The sequence below is a fragment of the Eurypyga helias genome, unplaced genomic scaffold (genome assembly GCF_000690775.1).
Source record: "Eurypyga helias isolate BGI_N326 unplaced genomic scaffold, ASM69077v1 scaffold8226, whole genome shotgun sequence".
In the NCBI taxonomy this organism is placed as follows: domain Eukaryota; kingdom Metazoa; phylum Chordata; class Aves; order Eurypygiformes; family Eurypygidae; genus Eurypyga; species Eurypyga helias.
In genome coordinates, this window is record NW_010254664.1 from 1,594 (window position 1) to 19,869 (window position 18,276).

General features: G+C 36.2%; 1 protein-coding gene across 1 annotated transcript in view; it reads left to right on the top strand.

Moving 5' to 3' along the window:
- Positions 1 to 2,093: 2,093 nt before the first annotated feature.
- The window catches only part of TAPT1 (transmembrane anterior posterior transformation 1), a gene marked incomplete at its 3' end in the record, with an annotated part of 36,462 nt that continues 20,279 nt past the window's right edge, over positions 2,094 to 18,276 (top strand). Inside the window, 3 exon segments of the mRNA XM_010153082.1 lie at positions 2,094 to 2,178; positions 2,924 to 3,054; positions 7,248 to 7,366. Of these exon segments, the coding sequence (XP_010151384.1) occupies positions 2,094 to 2,178; positions 2,924 to 3,054; positions 7,248 to 7,366 (335 nt within the window).

The window sequence follows — 18,276 nt, forward strand, 5'->3', positions numbered from 1 at the left end:
TTAAAGTTTTTAAAATTATTGTGCTGTTTTGTCTTGATTGATTTGAGTGCTTGTGGAAGAAGTGTGTATTTAGGATTCACATGAGTGAAGTGAGTGCCTGGAACCGTTGTGTTTAGGATTGAAGTTATTACTATATAACAACAGAAACTTCCTGAGGCACAGTGCAGTTCGCATTTGCACAAATTTTCCTCTCCATTTCTGGTTAATGGTTATCCTTTGTGGAGCTATGCATTGAAATATAACTTAGGTAAATCATTATCTTTTTACCTTGAAGCAATTGGTGGCCTTTTATGTTTGGAAGATGCTTGTGCTTTTCTGTCCTGAGATGGAGAGATAAATGAGAACACTTTTAAGAGTATGCTATCTGAACAGTTTAAACTTAGGCCACAGTCTAAAATTTGACTGCAAAGGAAGGAGATTTGAAGTAGGGAAGGAATTTGAAATAGGACTTAGAGTGTGTACTTATTTTTAAAAGAAGCTTTGACAGCAGAATTAAGCTGTTTTTCAAATGGTTTAATACTCTGTTCTGCCTCAGTGTCTCATGCTGTGCTTTTGCTTACTGTGTTTTTTCTACAGGGTCAGCCACTGATCGGTTTCACAGCTGGCACAGAGCTAGGGCTGATGCTGGGTGGCAGTTAGTGCTTGGAAAGGAGGTGGCCGAGTGACTGTGCTTCAGTGCATCCCCCATCACTGGAGAGATTTCTTTGCAGTCACGGTCTGGAGCTTGTGTATTGATCAACCTCAGTCCTGAGGAGTGATTATCTCTTAATAACTGGGGCATGAATGTCTAGCCAGGTGGAGGAAACTTTAAATTGTTTATTTTTCAACATTAGGCCTGTGTATCAGTTTGTGTGAGTAAGGAGGGGTGGAAACAAAGAGCTAATTAGTTAGAACCTTAGAATATCTCAAGTTGGAAGGGATCCATAAGTTAATCTGTGGTGGTTGCCCATATGCATGTATTTACTTCGCTAGAGACCTTGGTTGTTGGAGGTGTATTAAGTTAGAGAAGGTGGGTTATCTGAGGTGGAAGAAAATACACCTGGGCAATTAACAGAATAGTTAAATGTGTATTTATACCCAAGGTTATCTGGTTTTACTTTTAACTTTTTAACCAAGAAAGAATTGAGAAAACCAAAAAAGTTACAAGTGATAGTGTTACAAAGGAAGATTTCAGAAAATAAGCTTGCAAGAGCTCTGAACAATGATGTAGTGGTATGAACTTCTGCCTTATTTCACTGGAATGAACTTTGATTGAAACTTTACATGTAAATATTAGTTTTTTTACTACTCATTAAACTACATGTTGGTTTTGTTTGCTTTAAGATAAATACCTTTAAGGCTTGCTGTGGCTTTGGCTTGCTTACTAGAAGTTCATCAGTAACATACAAATCATCAAAATCACTATCCATACAAGCTCATACAGGGAAGAACTGTAGTGCATGTTGTTTAAAGCAAGTCATGATTTAAATGATAAATTGACAATACATAATTAACCAGCACTCAGTGAACAGTGTAGCTGTGGTGAGTATCAGCAACATGATAAATCACAATACTAGGCATACACAGGCTGTTCATACACTATCACAAATGCCTGTTTGTAATCCCCACAAGTTCTAATTGCACTCAATACACATGCCCCCCATCCAAGGCAGTGTAGGTTATAAGCAAAGAGGCAGGGTGTGGTTCTTTTATGCTTCTGTTGGAGCCGATTCCTTCTTTGCTTTAAAACTCCCTGTGATTTTCTGGATACTCTTTCATCTAATGGTTTTCACAATCTTGGGTGAACTCTTCACATGTAGCATCTATACCTGCATTCCTCTCTTAACAGCTGTTATCCAGGTTCTTTTACTAAGGGTGTGTTATGCAGCTTCTTCCTCCCCCAAAAAATGTGGAGCATCGTACTATGCAAGGTCCACCCTTACCCCCCCCATCCACCCCAGCCACTTTGGCTCAAATCTGAATGCACTATTTATGAACACGTGCTTGTGACATGATGGGTGCTCTCTAGCTTTTCACCTATCTGTTTGGATAAGTGATTTCCATCTTTCGGATGTTGTGTGAACACTGAGAGTTTCTATTTTTAAATGCCAGTAATGACTGGAAATGTTAAACTTGATTGCAGTATCGTTCTGTCACTTCTGAAGTGTTACCAGGAAGTGGTAATGTCAGACCTTGTCAGTGAGTGTTGAAGCTTAAGCTCAACCTCCTTGTGCTAACAGCTTGAATTTTCATAATTATAATTTTGTATTTTATTTTTTTTTGCAAGATTACTCTGCAAAAAGGCTTTTTCAGAAGCCATGTGTGTTGACTAAACATAGGTCAGTCAGCCTTTGGCTTAGTTACCTACAGCCATTAAAATGCAGAAGACCTGTGTGTGCTTCATGGCTTTTTGGTCTTGAAAGACTTTGGTCTGATCATTAAATGATCAGCGTACTGTTTGTGCACCGAATCACTTGGGATCAGGTATCCATGAAGATTTTGATGTTAAAGAAAGTTGCTCTTTATTTTAAATAACAAGTTGCTGGTGTTGCTGAGACAGAAAATAGCTTTTAAGTAGTTTAAAATAGAGCTTAGTAAATTTAGGAGGGCTGTCAGTACATTATGGATTAGATCCACTCAGTATATGGTGTTCAGTGTAGCTGCTTTGAGTAATGTTTTGGAGAAGTGGGATGTCTGATGAAAGTGATTGGCTGAGTAGCCTGTTTTGTTTGTTGGGAGGTAACGGGAATGTGAGAGCATAGGAATTTCTTCTCTTATAGCTCCTTCCATACCATGTTATTTGACATTCTGATTATGATCAGCAGAAACCTTCTGGGTTACATGTGATGTAAACATGTAGCAAGTAACAAAAGTGTAGTAGTCTTCTTTCTCTTCCGAGGTCGTGTCTGAAATGTCTTCTGCTTATGTGTGTTACTGAATGTAGATCTTTCGTTGCTGAGATTCATCAGTGCTGAGCTAACAAGAGGTTACTTCCTTGAACACAATGAAGCAAAATACACAGAGCGGAGAGAGAGAGTATACACATGCATGCGGATACCAAAAGAACTGGAAAAGGTGAAGTATACTCTAAGATTTGTTTTAATTTAGAGATGAAGTCTGTTGCATTAAATTATTTCAACAAATGTTTATTTTTCAAGCACTTCTACTAAAAAAAAGATTTAAACATCTATAGTGATTAATTTTCAGTGTTATATCTTAAACATTTGTGATTTGGGTGTTTTTTTTTACCTATGTTTGCTTGTTGCTGCTAGCAACTCATGTTATTGGTAGAGACAGATGACTAATTTTCAAGCCAAATTATGACAAATTAATTCAAATGTAAAGATGTCACTGGTACTTAAAGAAATAGTCAAGCCAAAACCAACTTTTTCCAGCAAAATAATTTTACATTAAAAAAAATAAAAATTTGTTTTAAATATTCCAGTTGCTTAAGAATACGGTGATGAATAAGTTTCTGTCTAAGGTTTTTGACTTAATTTTCGTAACCTTCTAGTTTGCTTCTTGCCACTGTTTACCACATCTTCCCTCTCTGTCCCCATACTACGGCCTTTCCTGAGGCGTTCCTACCACCTCATTTATGTCAGCTTAGGTATAATTTTGGCCTGGCAGTGAGCCAATTCCAGTGCTGTAATGTAGAAGAGAGTTTTGTTGTGGCTTAACCATTTCAATTTGGGAGGCAGCAGGGATATGTGCAAGAACGATGAGTAAGGCAACATTGGTAATAAAGTTTGGCTAGGCTGCAGTGTAATGGTAACATCAAAAGTAATATTGCCAAAATTCTGAAAACCTCTAGGGATGAAGTTACATGCTAGGGCTAAATCAATATAGTTTTTATTGAAGGAAGAGTTTTGTTTTCACTGTTCCCGTCCCACTTTAGTCTCCCCCCTTACGCACACTGCCTGTTTTGCTTGAGCTGTGGTGCTTGTTGGACCATTCTAAGAGTTAAATCAGCTCATAATTCGGCAGTGAATGCTTCACTTGCTCTGTTTATACTTTGCTAGGATAGTGCACTGAATTGCTCAGCCATTATTCTTGATAATCCAGATCCTACACAAGGGCAGAAGGGGAGCTGTATAGCTTGGGGTGGGGGTGGAAAGATGAAAGAGCAGTGCAGAAGGGACGGGAAGTAGGAATCCCTTTGTCAGCAGCACTCAGATTCCCCCTTCAGTATCATTAAATTCATTCTTAGACCATGATAAGGCCTGTGTTTACAAAACTAAATTCCCAGTCAAAAAATCACAGAATGAATGCGATTGGGATGCGTTTGGACTACATCATCTCTAGAAGTCCGTGTTTAAAGCTGCATCACCTACAGTGGGTTGCTCAGGACCAGATCCAGTTGTGTTTTAAATATCTCCATGGGTGGTGTCTTCACATCCTCCCTGTTGACCCATTCCAGTTAATGGTAAAATATTCCAGTTAAGGTAGAGTCTCAGTTGAACAATATAGCAGTTCTACGTCATCTCCATTGTAATTATGTAGACTGTTATGTGCTGTCTCCAAGCCACAGACATGATTCTGAAGTAGTATCACCATAGATTTCTAATAAGACTTTCAGTGTGTAAGAACAAGTGAAGGCCAACAGTCTTATAAATACGGTTGAAAGTTTTGGAATGGATGTTTTTTGCATGGTAAATCAAACTTCAGTCTGTACTTTGAATATGAAAGAATATTGAATGAATAATAAGCGAGTAGAAAGTGATAGGTGTCTTTCTAAAGAGACATTATGAAATAAATATCTTGGTTCTTTGCATGGGCTTAGTGTGGGTTAGGATACATACCAGCCATGTCAAATCACATCATACTAGTGTAAAAAAAATTTTGAAAAAGTATGATGATGAAAAACAAACTAGTGTACTGGTCACCTATTTTGGGAATCACTTGACTGATTCAAAAGTCTGCTTAATTGAAATAAAGCATGTGAGACACTAGGAAGGAAGAGAAGAATTTTCTTAATGTCTTGTATTGTTTACTACCTAATAATATAATTACATACTAGGATTGAAAATCATAATCAAGTAGAGTGAGAATAAACTGGAGTAAATTTATGAAAGCCTACTTTCGGGAGGTTTTCTTAATGTGCACTTATTATATGTACGTGAGTTTAGAGTGGGGAATGATGTTAAAAGGGTAGGGATGGTGGTTGGGTTTTTTTTTTTTGTTGTGGTTGTTCTGAATACTCCTTTTATATTTAGAAAAGCTAGCAAATTTCAATGTAAATGCTCCTTCCATTGGAGCTTTTTTGTGAAGATTCAGTGGAAGCTCTTCATTGTAATTGGTTATTTATACTAAATGAAAAGGCGGTCCCTATTCCTAGACGTAAGGGAACACTTGTCAATTGATCTCAAAATTAAACTTCATGCTGATTGCTAAAATATAGTTATGATGATGGAAAAGCTCTGTAAGCTTTTCTGTTCACTCCTCAGTGTCTGGAATGTAGCAGCAAAAATGTTTACCAGAATGAGTGGAAGGTTCAGTGCTGATTATATTTCAGCAGTGTGTGCAATTGTGGAAGAGCAATGTAGTAAAAAATTAGGAAAATGAGGACATTAAACAATAATTGTCAACATTAATGCAAGCTTACAGTGAGTGAAAAACTGTGATTCCACTCAGGGAGAGAGAAAGTCTGTCTAATCAAAGAGAAAATCTGGAGTTGTTTTCTAGATTATAAAGATATTGTCAAAGAAAGCAGGGGCAAAATGATAGGTTGTCTTTGTATTTTTCTCGTTTTAAAGAGTTAAAAAAGACATGTTCATCTTCAGTCATCCTCAGTGCTTAGATATTCAGTACCTGAATAGCAAATAAATAGCTGACTTAATGGCATATTAAAATGCAATGCGTAAATTCATCCATTATTTGTAAACACTGCTCCTGATAATTTTGAATAACTCTCTGCTGAAAATGGTACTGGAGGTGAATGAGTGAACGTCAGGGAGGAGACCTTAATGTCACGTTGGTGTTGAAGTACAGACTTCAGCATTGGTAGAAATAGTGTTGTAAAGGAAAGCAGCAGCTCAGAGATGACAGCAGTGCTTTTGTGCCTGTTCAGTCACCTTATGTGGTTTGCAGATAGATGTACTGGAGTGCACTCTGTAGAACTGCTTTCAAAGGTGCGAGGAAGCATGAGGAGTAAGGGTGAGAGAAAGGTACCTGTTGGTGATACTAGCTCATTGGACATGGCACTGGCTGTTTTGGAAACTGACAAAGGAGATATTTTGCAAGGCAAAGAGGTGGTGGGAGAAAAAAGTAATTTACTGGTGTTTTGGTTTACAGCCCCCCACCCTCCCAAAACCAGTGTCTTCCTTTCCCATAAGCAACACATAAAACTTTCACATGTAAATATCTGTCATGGATATCTAGACCTGCTTAGATGTTGCTACTCTTAATTGTGTAGCCAGTTAAGCTTGCCTTTTAATGTGATTTAAGTGCAGAAAAAACCACTAGCCTCTGATCTGACCAAAGCATAAAAGCATATGCCTAGAGTCCCATTCAGGTAAATCTTAAGATAGATTCAAAGAGCAGATGGAGAAGAAGTGTCTTGGGGAGAGTCTGGTACATAAGAGCTTTCTGACTGCAGACTTCAGGTCTTGTTTAATTATCACAGAGTTGCTTGGCTTGTGGCTACAATGAAATGGCTTTAGCTGTTTCTGTAAATTAAGGATAACACATTTAAATTGAGGGCAACTGGAAGTCTATCTCTTCATATTTTATATTCTTGTTTGTATGAAAAAATGTGGGTATTCACTGAAGGAGAAGTACCACAGCTGTAATTAGCTGTGCAATAGAAATTCAACAAGGTAAACCAAAGTCTTTTTTGGTGGGGTGTGGAGTGAGTGGGAAGGCATGTTAAAAAGGAGGTAGGCTGTGCACATGTACACACAGCTTTAAATTTTTTTTTCCTAAAGTTAAAAACATTAACTTTTGTAACCTTAGAGGACAGTCATCATTGGAAAATGAGCTACAGTTATATCCCAGTGCAATTCATCTGTTAGTAAAGTCTGTGTTCAGTGGGCCAAGAAGCCTTTGCTGCTCCAGCCTTGTGGTGCAGAACTTTTGCTGAATAGTCTTCCAGGTGCATAGCATGTTGTTTTTCCTACAGTTCAACGGCTTGGACAAGTTGAGAGTATTGTGCCTATTTGATTAGTCTTATGTAAATGCATTTTTTATAAAATAATGTAATTCTTTATAAACTTTTTGTAACTCTTTATAAGCAACTAACATAATTCTGTTTTATTTTTGCAATTTAGTTGATGTTTTTTGGAATCTTTTTGTGCCTGGATGCTTTTCTGTATGTATTCACCCTGCTTCCTTTGAGAGTTTTTCTGGCAATGTTCCGGTTCATCACTTTGCCTTGCTATGGCTTACGGTAAGTTGATTCAAGAGAAGGGTGTTGATAACTTCAAATAATGTTTCTCTGTTTATGCGTGTGCTTAATTTTATGGCCCTTCAGTGCTGTTTGAACTACTAATGACTTCTTCCACTGTAAAACAGAAGTTTGGTCTAAACTAGCCAAAGCAAAGGTGTGCGGGGGACCTTTAAACTTTGCCACCAGTCACTTACAGTCATCGCTGTTTCCTTCAGACACAACAGTTTGATAACAGCACCACTTAGGCATATTCAGGTTAGTAAAGGACAGAGCTGTAACTTTACTCTATAGATTTGTTCTTTTAACTAACATCTAGTTGAACAGTGTTTTAAGATTTCCTAGACTTGAGTTAATGACTTGGCTCATGTCTTTTGATAGACTTTTTGATATTGAAACAGAAGTTCGAATTTTTTTTTTTTTTTACAATAAAAAAGTTTCCTTATTTCCATGGTAAACTTTGCCTACAGGATCCCTGTATAAAATGTTACTTTCTTTCGAAGAATCGATGGGACTGACTAATCCAAACAATATTAAGAAATTTTAGGTCTTAACCCCTTGCTTTTTTGTTCAGATTAATATTAAGGAGAAGTTGCTAATACTTAGGATTTTTGGTTTGTCCTTTCTGGCATAGGCATCAAAAACTTTATAGAATTAATTTCCTTCATAAAAGTTGCTATTTCATGATAAAGCTGATTATGGAAGCCTTAAGTGTAACCTAAAAGAAAAGGAGTATTTGTATTGATGATCTTATTTATTCAAGGGAAAATTATGACTTCAGGTTTGGGGAAATCCAGAATGAAAATTATGAAGTTGATTTATGATAGCTGATTTTTTTTTAGCTGTTTGCATTTGCATTATTAATATTCCCTTTTATGTGAAGTGCCTTTAGATGCATCGTTTAGAACGTGTGTTCTGATTAGAGCAAATGCTAGTCTAGTTGCAGAAGAAAGTAGAGTCTTAAGTTAAAATGTTTGTACTGCAGTGATGTTTAACATGGGCACTAGGTGGCAGTCTCTTAATATTTTATTGTGCTTTCATTTTGAGCTGAATGTCAGACTTTCATGATGTTGAGTTTTCAAAACTGTGTAAACAATGACAGCTGTTTAGTTTTAGCTTGATGACAAGTCAAATTATGTGCCTATTTGTAAAATCTGTATGGATGCTATTGCTATAATATTAAAATTAATAGGTAATGCAGGTAAATGTAGTGGATTTTAAGTTATCATTTGGATCTAACTTTTTTCTGTTTAAAAAGTGTTCTTCTTTGTTTATAAATTCAGCTTTGCTTTTGACAAGTAAGTTTTCTGCTCTTCTGAAATTACGATTGAAATATTTGAAAGACCGGTTGCTGAGTTTGGGTGTTGTTCAGTAGTGAGAAAGCGAAACTGAACGTACCATATACACTCACACATAGGTGTGTATGTATATGTACCTGCACCTGCAGTGTTAAAATCTGCTTGCTTGACAGTATTTTTAGTGTGGGAGGCAGGATAGAATCCCGTTTAATATAATCAACTTGACTATGTTAACTGCAAAGTTTTATCAGGTAAGATACAGTGAACTGAGATTATCTTGAGTGAAGAAGGCTTTGTAACAACTACTGAAGCAATTTCTTTTGTCACAGTTTCCTCAGCTGTTTATGGAATTAATTTCCCTAGAATCTTTTAAATTGTTTACTACTTGAGGCTTTGGCTAATTCATTAATATTTTAGAGATGGTGGCTTTTAACTGAAGGGATCATAGTTCATGTTTATAGTACGTAATGGAACTTTTTCAGATGTCACGATTTTTACTTCCAAATATACAGAGCCTGCGCTTTGATTTTTTGGGGTTTTTATTGTTATTCTAGTTATGTTGATTTGTTATGGAAAAAAAAAAAGGGGTTTTCTTCTTCTAGCTCAGGAAATACACCTTTATTTGATTGTTACAAAAGAAACACATCTGTAATTACAAAAGGTACTTACAAAGCAGGTGGCTGTTTATGTCTTAGCCTACTCTTCCTCCCAAAGGTCAAATAAGTGTTGAGAGGCACGACTAGTTATGTGAACCTGCCACATCATATTCCATTCTGTGTAGTAAATAAAAGTGCTCCTCCCTTCATCTTGACTTTTTTCTCAACATCTCAGTGAAGTGATTGAGCAGTGAGTATTCAGTCTCCCTTCCAGTTTACTCTTCAGTTAATTTATTTCCTTATAACTCTTTTTGCTCTTTTCAGTGTAGAAAAAGATTATATTACCCATTATTTCTTTAAAACAATGAAACCACATTCTGTGTAAGGTGGGCTGATTCCTGTCTATGGTGTTGTGTACAGTGCTTAGATGTAGGGGGAGTGCTTTATAGACTCTTCCACATGTTTTAATATTCTGTTTTAGAGAGTTCTGAAAGGGAACAGAGTAATGTATCTTAAATAAATTAGTTTTTTTCTGCCTAAACAGTGTAAGTGCTTCAGTTTGACTGCTAAGTCATCATTCCTCATCACTTGATCTTTCCTTTTGAGTAAATTTAATTCTGTGTATTTGTCAGAGCTATATTGGTGTTAACATAGCTGTTCTAGAGAGAGATTTTAAAACTTTGAAAACTTCAGTCAGAAGAATCCTAGATTCTGTCATTAAGTAAACTAAACTGCTGCTTAAATTGCAGTGGTCAAACACCAGAGGCCGAGTTATCAGATTGGTGGTTTTGGCAGGTGCAACTTCATTACTGCTATGCTCTGTAAATAGCAGGGTGCTCTTAAAAATATTAGCAAACACTTCACAAAATTAAATTAAATCTTCTGAAATACCCCACCCCCCCCAAAAAAAAAATCATCTCTGCTGTATTTTCTTCCGAGCCATGGAAAGAAATTTCCTAAATTGTTCTATTCAAATCGTGTGAATGACTTCTTATTTTATTAAAATATTCTTTGTCAACATAAAAGTACATATTTGGCTGTAAAAACAAATCTAAGGTAGAGAGAGAAGTAGGAGTTCTCTTCAGAATTACAGTCTTTGATACAGCATCCTGAAACTAACTCTGCCTATGGTTGAAAGGTACAGTTTGCTTTTACAATTTTTTACAATTCTGACATTTTTTTTACTAATACCACAGACCCAGAGATTCTGGGCAGATTATTATCTCTGCTTGCTTTTGAAACTTTTATAGAGCTAACATTCTATTTTTCTTGAAAATATGTTGCACACCAATAAAAACTCTTGTGGAATGTGAAAAAGCTTTTCTGTATTATTTGAAAAACTCCATGATGTGAAAGCTAAAATTGTCTGTTTGTGGAGTTCTGATGGGACTCCAGATTTAATTGCACTTAAAAGCATTTGACATCTTGTCCATAAAGCAAGTAAAGACTTGTTACAGAAACTGAGACTTTTTTTTCCCCCCTCCAAATTCTAGTTTTTTCAAGAAAATACAGAAGTAGATTATGAATTTTCTTGTATGTGAAGATAGATTCACACAATCTTTACATTTCTTCCATGTGGAAATAGATAAAATGTGTTCTGGTTTTCTTTTACTCTGCTCTCTTTTCCCTGAAACAAGTGAGCTTAGGTCATGTCAGCAATGACATCATTAACTTCAATTGTATTAATGTACTTCTTAAAATTCTCCTGTGAAATCATAAATTTACACTTTTTAGTAGGAAGTAAATAGAACAGCATTACTTCAAGAAAGCAAGCATCTCAGGAAAAAACAAACAAGAAAACAAACCAAAACAAATAAATATACTGGCATTCTTGTTATGGACATTATTTCTTTATTCATACTGTCAGGTTATTAAATACATTTGAACCTCTGTTGCACATTTATTCCCAAGTGTAACTTTTTTTTCCTGCTAAGGGCTGTAACTGTTAACCAGATAATAGGAAGTTTATCTATTTAAGTTCACTGAGCAAGTAGTGCACCTGTCCACCCAAACGCGTGGCTTTCTAATAACCAGAATAAAGCAGGTGCATTCAGTGTTCTCTGCAGTGAACTCTCAGATCAAGTACTCCTATCTCCTTTCCATAACAGTGCATAGTGTAGCAAGATTACAACCTTCTCTTTCTTTCTTTCTTGTAAATCAGACGGAAGGGAAGAGCACTTTCACTTCCTTTATAGGATGGAATGTGGTGTCACAGGGATTCTTCCTTGGTGAGTAAGTTCTGATTTTCTTTTTCCTTCTATGCTGTCAGCCAAATTCACACATCAATGTGTAATCAGTAAAAAGACTGATTACAAATGAATAGTAGAGCTAAATTAGCAAACACACTTCAGAGGATAAACCAACACTTAGCTTTAATAACCAACACATGACATTCAGTGCTGTTCATGGTAGGTATATTTTCACATGTAATTTCATATCACTATGGGACTAGGTTGTGATCTTAACAGATTTAGATCATCTTTTACATAGAGTGCCTGTGGACCAGTTTGGCCCAGTTTAAAAGAGGATATCTTGGGACAAATTAGAGCCCCTGCTGAAAAAAAAATAAGCTTTTTTACGTTTATTCCAAGTAATGCTTTAGTCAGGTTCGTAGTTATATTTTTTTGTGTATTTCAAGCAGGTTTTTTTGTAATGTTTAACGTAAATTTTGAGGAGTTCTGTAAGTTCATTGCCAGGTATCTCAGTATTAGACTTGAAGTTGATTTTCTGCATAATAAAATACAGCACTTCAGCCTGTGATCATTTACTAACTTCACTTACAGTTGATTCTGTTATTAAAAAAATAAAAGCTTAATGAAAACTAATTCTAGTTGTCACTTAATTTGAAACCTCTTTTTTTTTTTAATTTATTTTGAGACAGCTCTCATCGGGGCCTAACAGCAAGGTTGGTTTTGTTTTGTTCTTAGCATGGTCTCGTGCTGTGTTGTGTGCATGTAGAGGCTTTTTATTGTTTGGGAAATGAAATGCCATTTAATCTTGGCAAACTCAGCTCTCCTAGAATTAATTTGGAACATGTTTTTATCAGCACTTAGTCTGTGTCTCATAATTTTACAAAGTGAAGTCCTGCATATTGTAAACTGTCTCTTTAAAAAAAAGTCTCCAACTGGACATCAGATATGATCAATAGCTTTTCTTCCTGAAGCCAAACTTAATTCCAAATTTGAGTATAATTTATTGTTGTGGTGTAACTCTATCCCAGCCAAAACCGGCACATGTAGGAAAACATTTCCAATAGATCACTTTGTGCATTTGGAAATTTCTTATTGTGTAGCTCTGTGGGCAGGTATGCCCTTCAGACAAACTTGCTTGGGCTTTGTTCTCACCAACATCTTTGCTTAGTACGCTGGCAGGAAAATATCCCTTTGTGTCAATCTGATCATTCTTATTAACATTTCATATAAGATTAGATATTTACGATACTACAGTTCATTAATGAAGGATACATTGAAGTATTAAGACTTTTGATCAAGACTAAATATCTACATGTAAAGCAACACCACACAGTTCAGCTTCCGTAAAAGTGTCTTTGCTGTAAAAATGAAAGAAGAAAAGATATCAAAACAAAACTTTAACTGGACCACCATTTCAATAATTATTAATAATATATTATTAATTGATATAAACCTCATAGGCTGTCTTACTATATCAAAGTGTTAATATTGAATAAATAGTAGAGTTAGAAAAGGTTTTCTGGAAAACACTTGCTCAAACTTGTAACCTCAGTGCTAAAACATTTCTTCAGTGCATTATACACCAGAAAATAAAACTATGTAAATGAAAAGGTTTTTTAATAGTATGAAGTACAATAGCATTTCTATGAATAATACTGTAATCTTAAGAGTTTATAAATTTACATGTATGCAGGTGGTTAATTTCATTATTTTATTAAAGTATCCATCTAAAGCATTATTGCAAGGATACTGTATTCGTATTTTTAAATTAATCTATCTGTGACAACAGTATTGGAAATCTTGTGTGTGCTAACTGAAAGAGTAATTGTTTAGCGTAATCTGAATTATTTGGATGAGACTATACTAAAATAATCAATTAAAAATGCAGGTAACTAAAATTAAAGAAGGAAATTGTGTTTGAATTCTTACTGCTTTAAAAAAGTAATCAAAAACCAAACAACTCTACAAGGTGACTGGAAAACCATATGTAATCAGACTAGTGAAGAATTGAGGGGCCAGAAAGTGTGAAAGACAAAGAAGTCATATGATAGTCCATGCAGAGTTAAGTTGAAAGTAATACATGCAGAGTGCTTATGCATCAGATGCTAAGTAATTAACTACTTAGACAATTATACTTGTCTACAGCTTGCTTTGTACACAGTATAGAGAAAACATAGTTCATTTGCAATGACAGTTGCTGAAAAGCACATCGTAGATAACTTTTGTGCTTTTTTACACACTGAGAACAAATTCTTATTTGTCCTGGGGTGCATTTTATGTTCTAAATGGTTTCACCACTTTAAATTCAATAAGCAAGGCTTATTGAAACAATTAACACCCAATCCTTATTTTTTCAGAAGTCAGTTAAGCAAACTTGTGCATTAACTACTTGTGGTTTGTAACATTAAAGCCAAATATCAGTAAGCTGTGATTAATTTTTAATAAGGCTCTACTTAATGCTAAGTAACTTCAAATGTGCAGCTGTTTGAATAAAAAAGGGAATGGTGGGGTAGATGCCAATACACTGAAAGCCTTTGAGCAGTTTTCCTCCTTTAACTTAAAGGAAAAATACTGTAAGATCCAGCATGCTGTTCAGTTGAAACAGTCACAAACATTACCCGTTGGCAGTAGGACCATACGTATGGTCATAGCCCTTACGAATGGTCAAACCGAGTGTTTCTCAACCACTACATGGAGGCAGACCTCTGTATGAAATGTGGATCATGGCTTTTCCAGGGGAGGACCTACACAAACATGGTTGTTTTCTGAACAGAGGAAAGACTTAGATTCACACTTTCTAAATGTGTTTCAAGATGGACAAATCATAAACTGGAAAGTTTGAAGCATGAGTATTAAGCCTTGAGCTTATGAATTGTGTTGAAATAAGTAACTTTTTTCTGTAACAGACCCATTTTCTGAATTCCTACTTCTTGGTTGATGTCAGCTGGTGCACTGTATAATTTTTGCCATAGTTTCACTTTCAGCTGCCTCAAATGCTGCATGATAAGCATTAAGCTTGGCATTCTTTTCCTTTCCTTAATTGAGTGGGCTGAAACAGACACGTGCTGTGGTGGAATAGTAGTAGGGCTTGCACATCACTTTCTTATATTAAAACGAATAATAAGCTTGTATATCCCCTTAAGCATACGTTTGTATAATTATATTATTTGGAGACATAAGGGTTTGTTTCAGTGGAGATTTTCTGTCAATTAGTATACATAATGGTAAACGTACCCAAAGCTGAGGAGTTTGAACGTCTTGTTAAGTACACGCTGTGGAATATTGAAGTCCCTGTGTGTTTTTTCTACGTTGTCTTAATTTTCTAGTTTCTGTTAGAGTGAGAGAGTTTGTAGAGGAGTACTTGCATTTTCACTCTGAGTTCATGCAGATTGAAGGATCATCTCATGTTCAGTGTATTCAGCAGTAGTAATAGTAAAGCAATACAAGATTTTATGTAGCAGATAATAGAAAGAATGGATGAGACTTACTCTTTGCTATTAAGGTACTTTGATGTTTGAAGAAGTTTAATTTAAAAATTTCATTCCTTAGTGCTCTAGGCTGTACATCTAAACTTGGGAACTGGAGGCTAGCATAATGAAACCACTTCTAAAATTCTGTAAAGACCATCTTGTAAAGCGTGTTTTAGAGCAAAAATGTTGGAAGTAATAATGGAATAATGGCAGAAGATAATTAGGTCTTAAGGCACATTTGAAGGACAGTCCAAATGCCCTGAATTCATGTGTTTACTGGTTTGATATATGAAAGTTGTAATTTAAATTCCATTCAGCTGTGTAAGCCGCCAAATTGTGAAACAATTCACATAACTTTTTCTGGAATCCAGTAGGATATTAGAGGAATCACGTCTTGCACCAAGTCTCACGTGATACCGTCTTTTAAGAATGGAGTTCACTAAAGCCAGGAAAGTGTTAACATTTAATTCACTTCTGCAGCATCACTGTATGCCTGGGATAGCTTTGAAGGAAAAGACCAACTGATTTCTATAGATAGATTCTTCTCCTTGCTATTTTGTAACCGGAATAATGAAATATAAAATAAGATAGTTGTACTCTTGATTGTTCTCACTTTCTCAGTCATGAGAAAAAGCACCTATAACTAATTTTCCTGTGAACAAACACAACTTCATCAGTAACTGTAAAAATATGAAGTCTTTTGAAATGAGCTAAGCTGTTTGTTTTAACTTCTCATATCTTTGTTCAATGATTTCTAGAGTCATACAGTAGCTCAGAATTGTCTAGTTCTTACCTCTTGGCTCCCTACTTTCAAATGAGATATTGAAAGTATTATGTGCTGTGCTTTGAATTTCTTTGTTTCGGGACCTTTGTACACTAATCATAGCTTGGCCAATACTGGCTTTCTTCTTCGTGTTTTCTGGGGGCTTTTTTTGAGATTCTGTAGTACTCATGGTGCAGATGAATACAGCATTATGAATTTGTCTGTGATATTAATCATGGGGCCTGACTACTCAGTGCTCAAGATTGTTCTGAAAGTGCTTGCCAGTGCTGGCACTCAGTAGTTACTGGAGAGAATAAGTAAAAACATATATTGGGAAAAATGAATGCAGAAAATGTAATGTGTGTGATGGGTGGGCGAAGACTTCATGGCAGGCATAAAATCACATCAACCTGTGTGTGTTTATATGTATAAAACAGTTTAATGTGAAGGATAGGAATGATTTGTGACAAATACGGATTGAACCAATGTGAGCCTGATCATAGAAAGAAATTGCCATGTTCAGTTCTCACTGAACACTGACTGTGTCATTTCATAACTGCAAGCTGTGCAGCTAGTTCTGTGTACTTGCCAAAAGGTGACAAATCATTAGACTTAGTCCATTTAGTCCAGGGCCACAAAGATGCTCAGAGGGCTGGAGCACCTCTCCTACGATGAAAGGCTGAGAGAGTTGGGCTTGTTCAGCCTGGAGAAGAGAAGGCTCTGGGGAGACCTTATTGCAGTCTTCCAGTACCTGAAGGGGCTACAAGGAAGCTGGGAGGGGACTTTTTACAAGGGACTGTAGTGACAGGACAAGGGGTAACGGGGTTAAATTGACAGCAGGGAGGTTTAGATTAGGTATCAGGAAGAAATTCTTCACAGAGAGGGTGGTGAGGCACTGGAACAGGTTGCCCAGAGAGGTGGTAGAAGGGCCATCCCTGGGAGTGTTCAAGGCCAGGCTGGATGAGGCTTTGAGCAACCTGGTCTAGTGGAAGGTGTCCCTGCCCATGGCAGGGGGGTTGGAACTAGATGATCTTTAAGGTCCCTTCCAACCCAAGCCATTCTATGATTCCATGATTTACTTCATTTCGTTGTCTGTGTAGGAAATAATTATCCCTATCCCATATTATATACAGATCCACACCTCAAGAATCCTTTCGTAAATGTTATTAGCCCGAGCAGAAAAGGATTCTGCTGCTATAAAAGTTCTTCTGTGGATTTATGCTGCAATTGTAGAATCTTTTGGATTGGAAAAGACCTTTAAGATCATCAAGTCCAACCGTTAACCTAACACTTGGTTAATGTCTCTCAATCAGAAACATGTTAGTTGCAGAATATACATTACTTGCCTAGTCAGTATGAAGGGGTCTTTCTTAGCGTATGATGAAAGAACACTGGAATATATTTTAAATGCCAGGATCTCCTTTTTCTTTTCACTTTCTAGAAAGCAGATTTCTGTACTCAGCCTTTGCAATAATCCCTTGTACTGGCGAGGAGTTAGAGATGCTGATGGTTCTGTCATCAAACTGAGTGAATTGAAACTGTGAGGATATTTTCGTGACTTCTTTTAAAGATACGTTTTGAAGAAGTTGTCACCACATTACTGTTGGTTCTGCTTCTCATGTGGATGAAAGGCACAAAAAGTTATTGCACAACTTTGAACAGAACAGCAATATAAGAGTGTATTTTTAGTTAAAACAGAAAAAAATGGAGTGCTTACTGCGTTTTTTTCTATATATACAGACTACTAAATCCAAGTCACTTTGAAGGGTAAAATTCTCTAAAAACATGATTTGAATGTACTCTATTTCAGAAAAGCTTAATTCCTGTAAGGCACAGCAGTCAAATGAGGTTGATCTGACCCTTTTGGACAGCCTTTGAATTGAATTGTAGTGATACCCAGTTTGTTCTGTAAACAGCACATTATCAAAATATCTTCATCTCTCACAAGAATAGGATGTTGTGTGCAAGTTTGGAAGCACCTTCATATGACATTATTCTCCTGAGTTAGTTTTCAGAGTTAAGACCATCTTTAGAAGAGTGGTTGTGCTCTTGATTGTGTGTAATCTGTTCTTACAGCTTGTATTACCCTGTGATGGTTGCTGTCTACTTTCACATCAGCTTCCCCCTGAATTGGTTTTACTTAAGTGACTACAGTCATACTGATGGAAACCAACACATGCAGAAGAGTGATAGTGTTAACAGTAGAGAATAACTTTGACTTGGGACTGTACTGGTGGTTAAGCATCTTTATTTGTAAGCCAGAAAATCATTAATGTCATTATTTTCAGTCTGTATTGATCTGTGGGCATCAAAGCATTTTCCTGTGAGAATCTTTCTGGACTGCTTCAGAAACTTCATAAACAGGTTCTGCTTACTAGTGCATTTTAACGCGAGACCATCCCATCATAAAAATTGGTACCTTATCAAACTTTGAAAGTATAGGCTTTTGAAGTGGGTGTCTCTCTGACTAGTCAGGTTTTCTCTACCAGGTACTTAGTACTTCTCTAATGATAAGGTCAGTGTTGGCTGGAAGAATGAAGATACTAATTTTCTGAGTAACAAATTCTGATTATCTTTTTCAAATGCTAAGACCT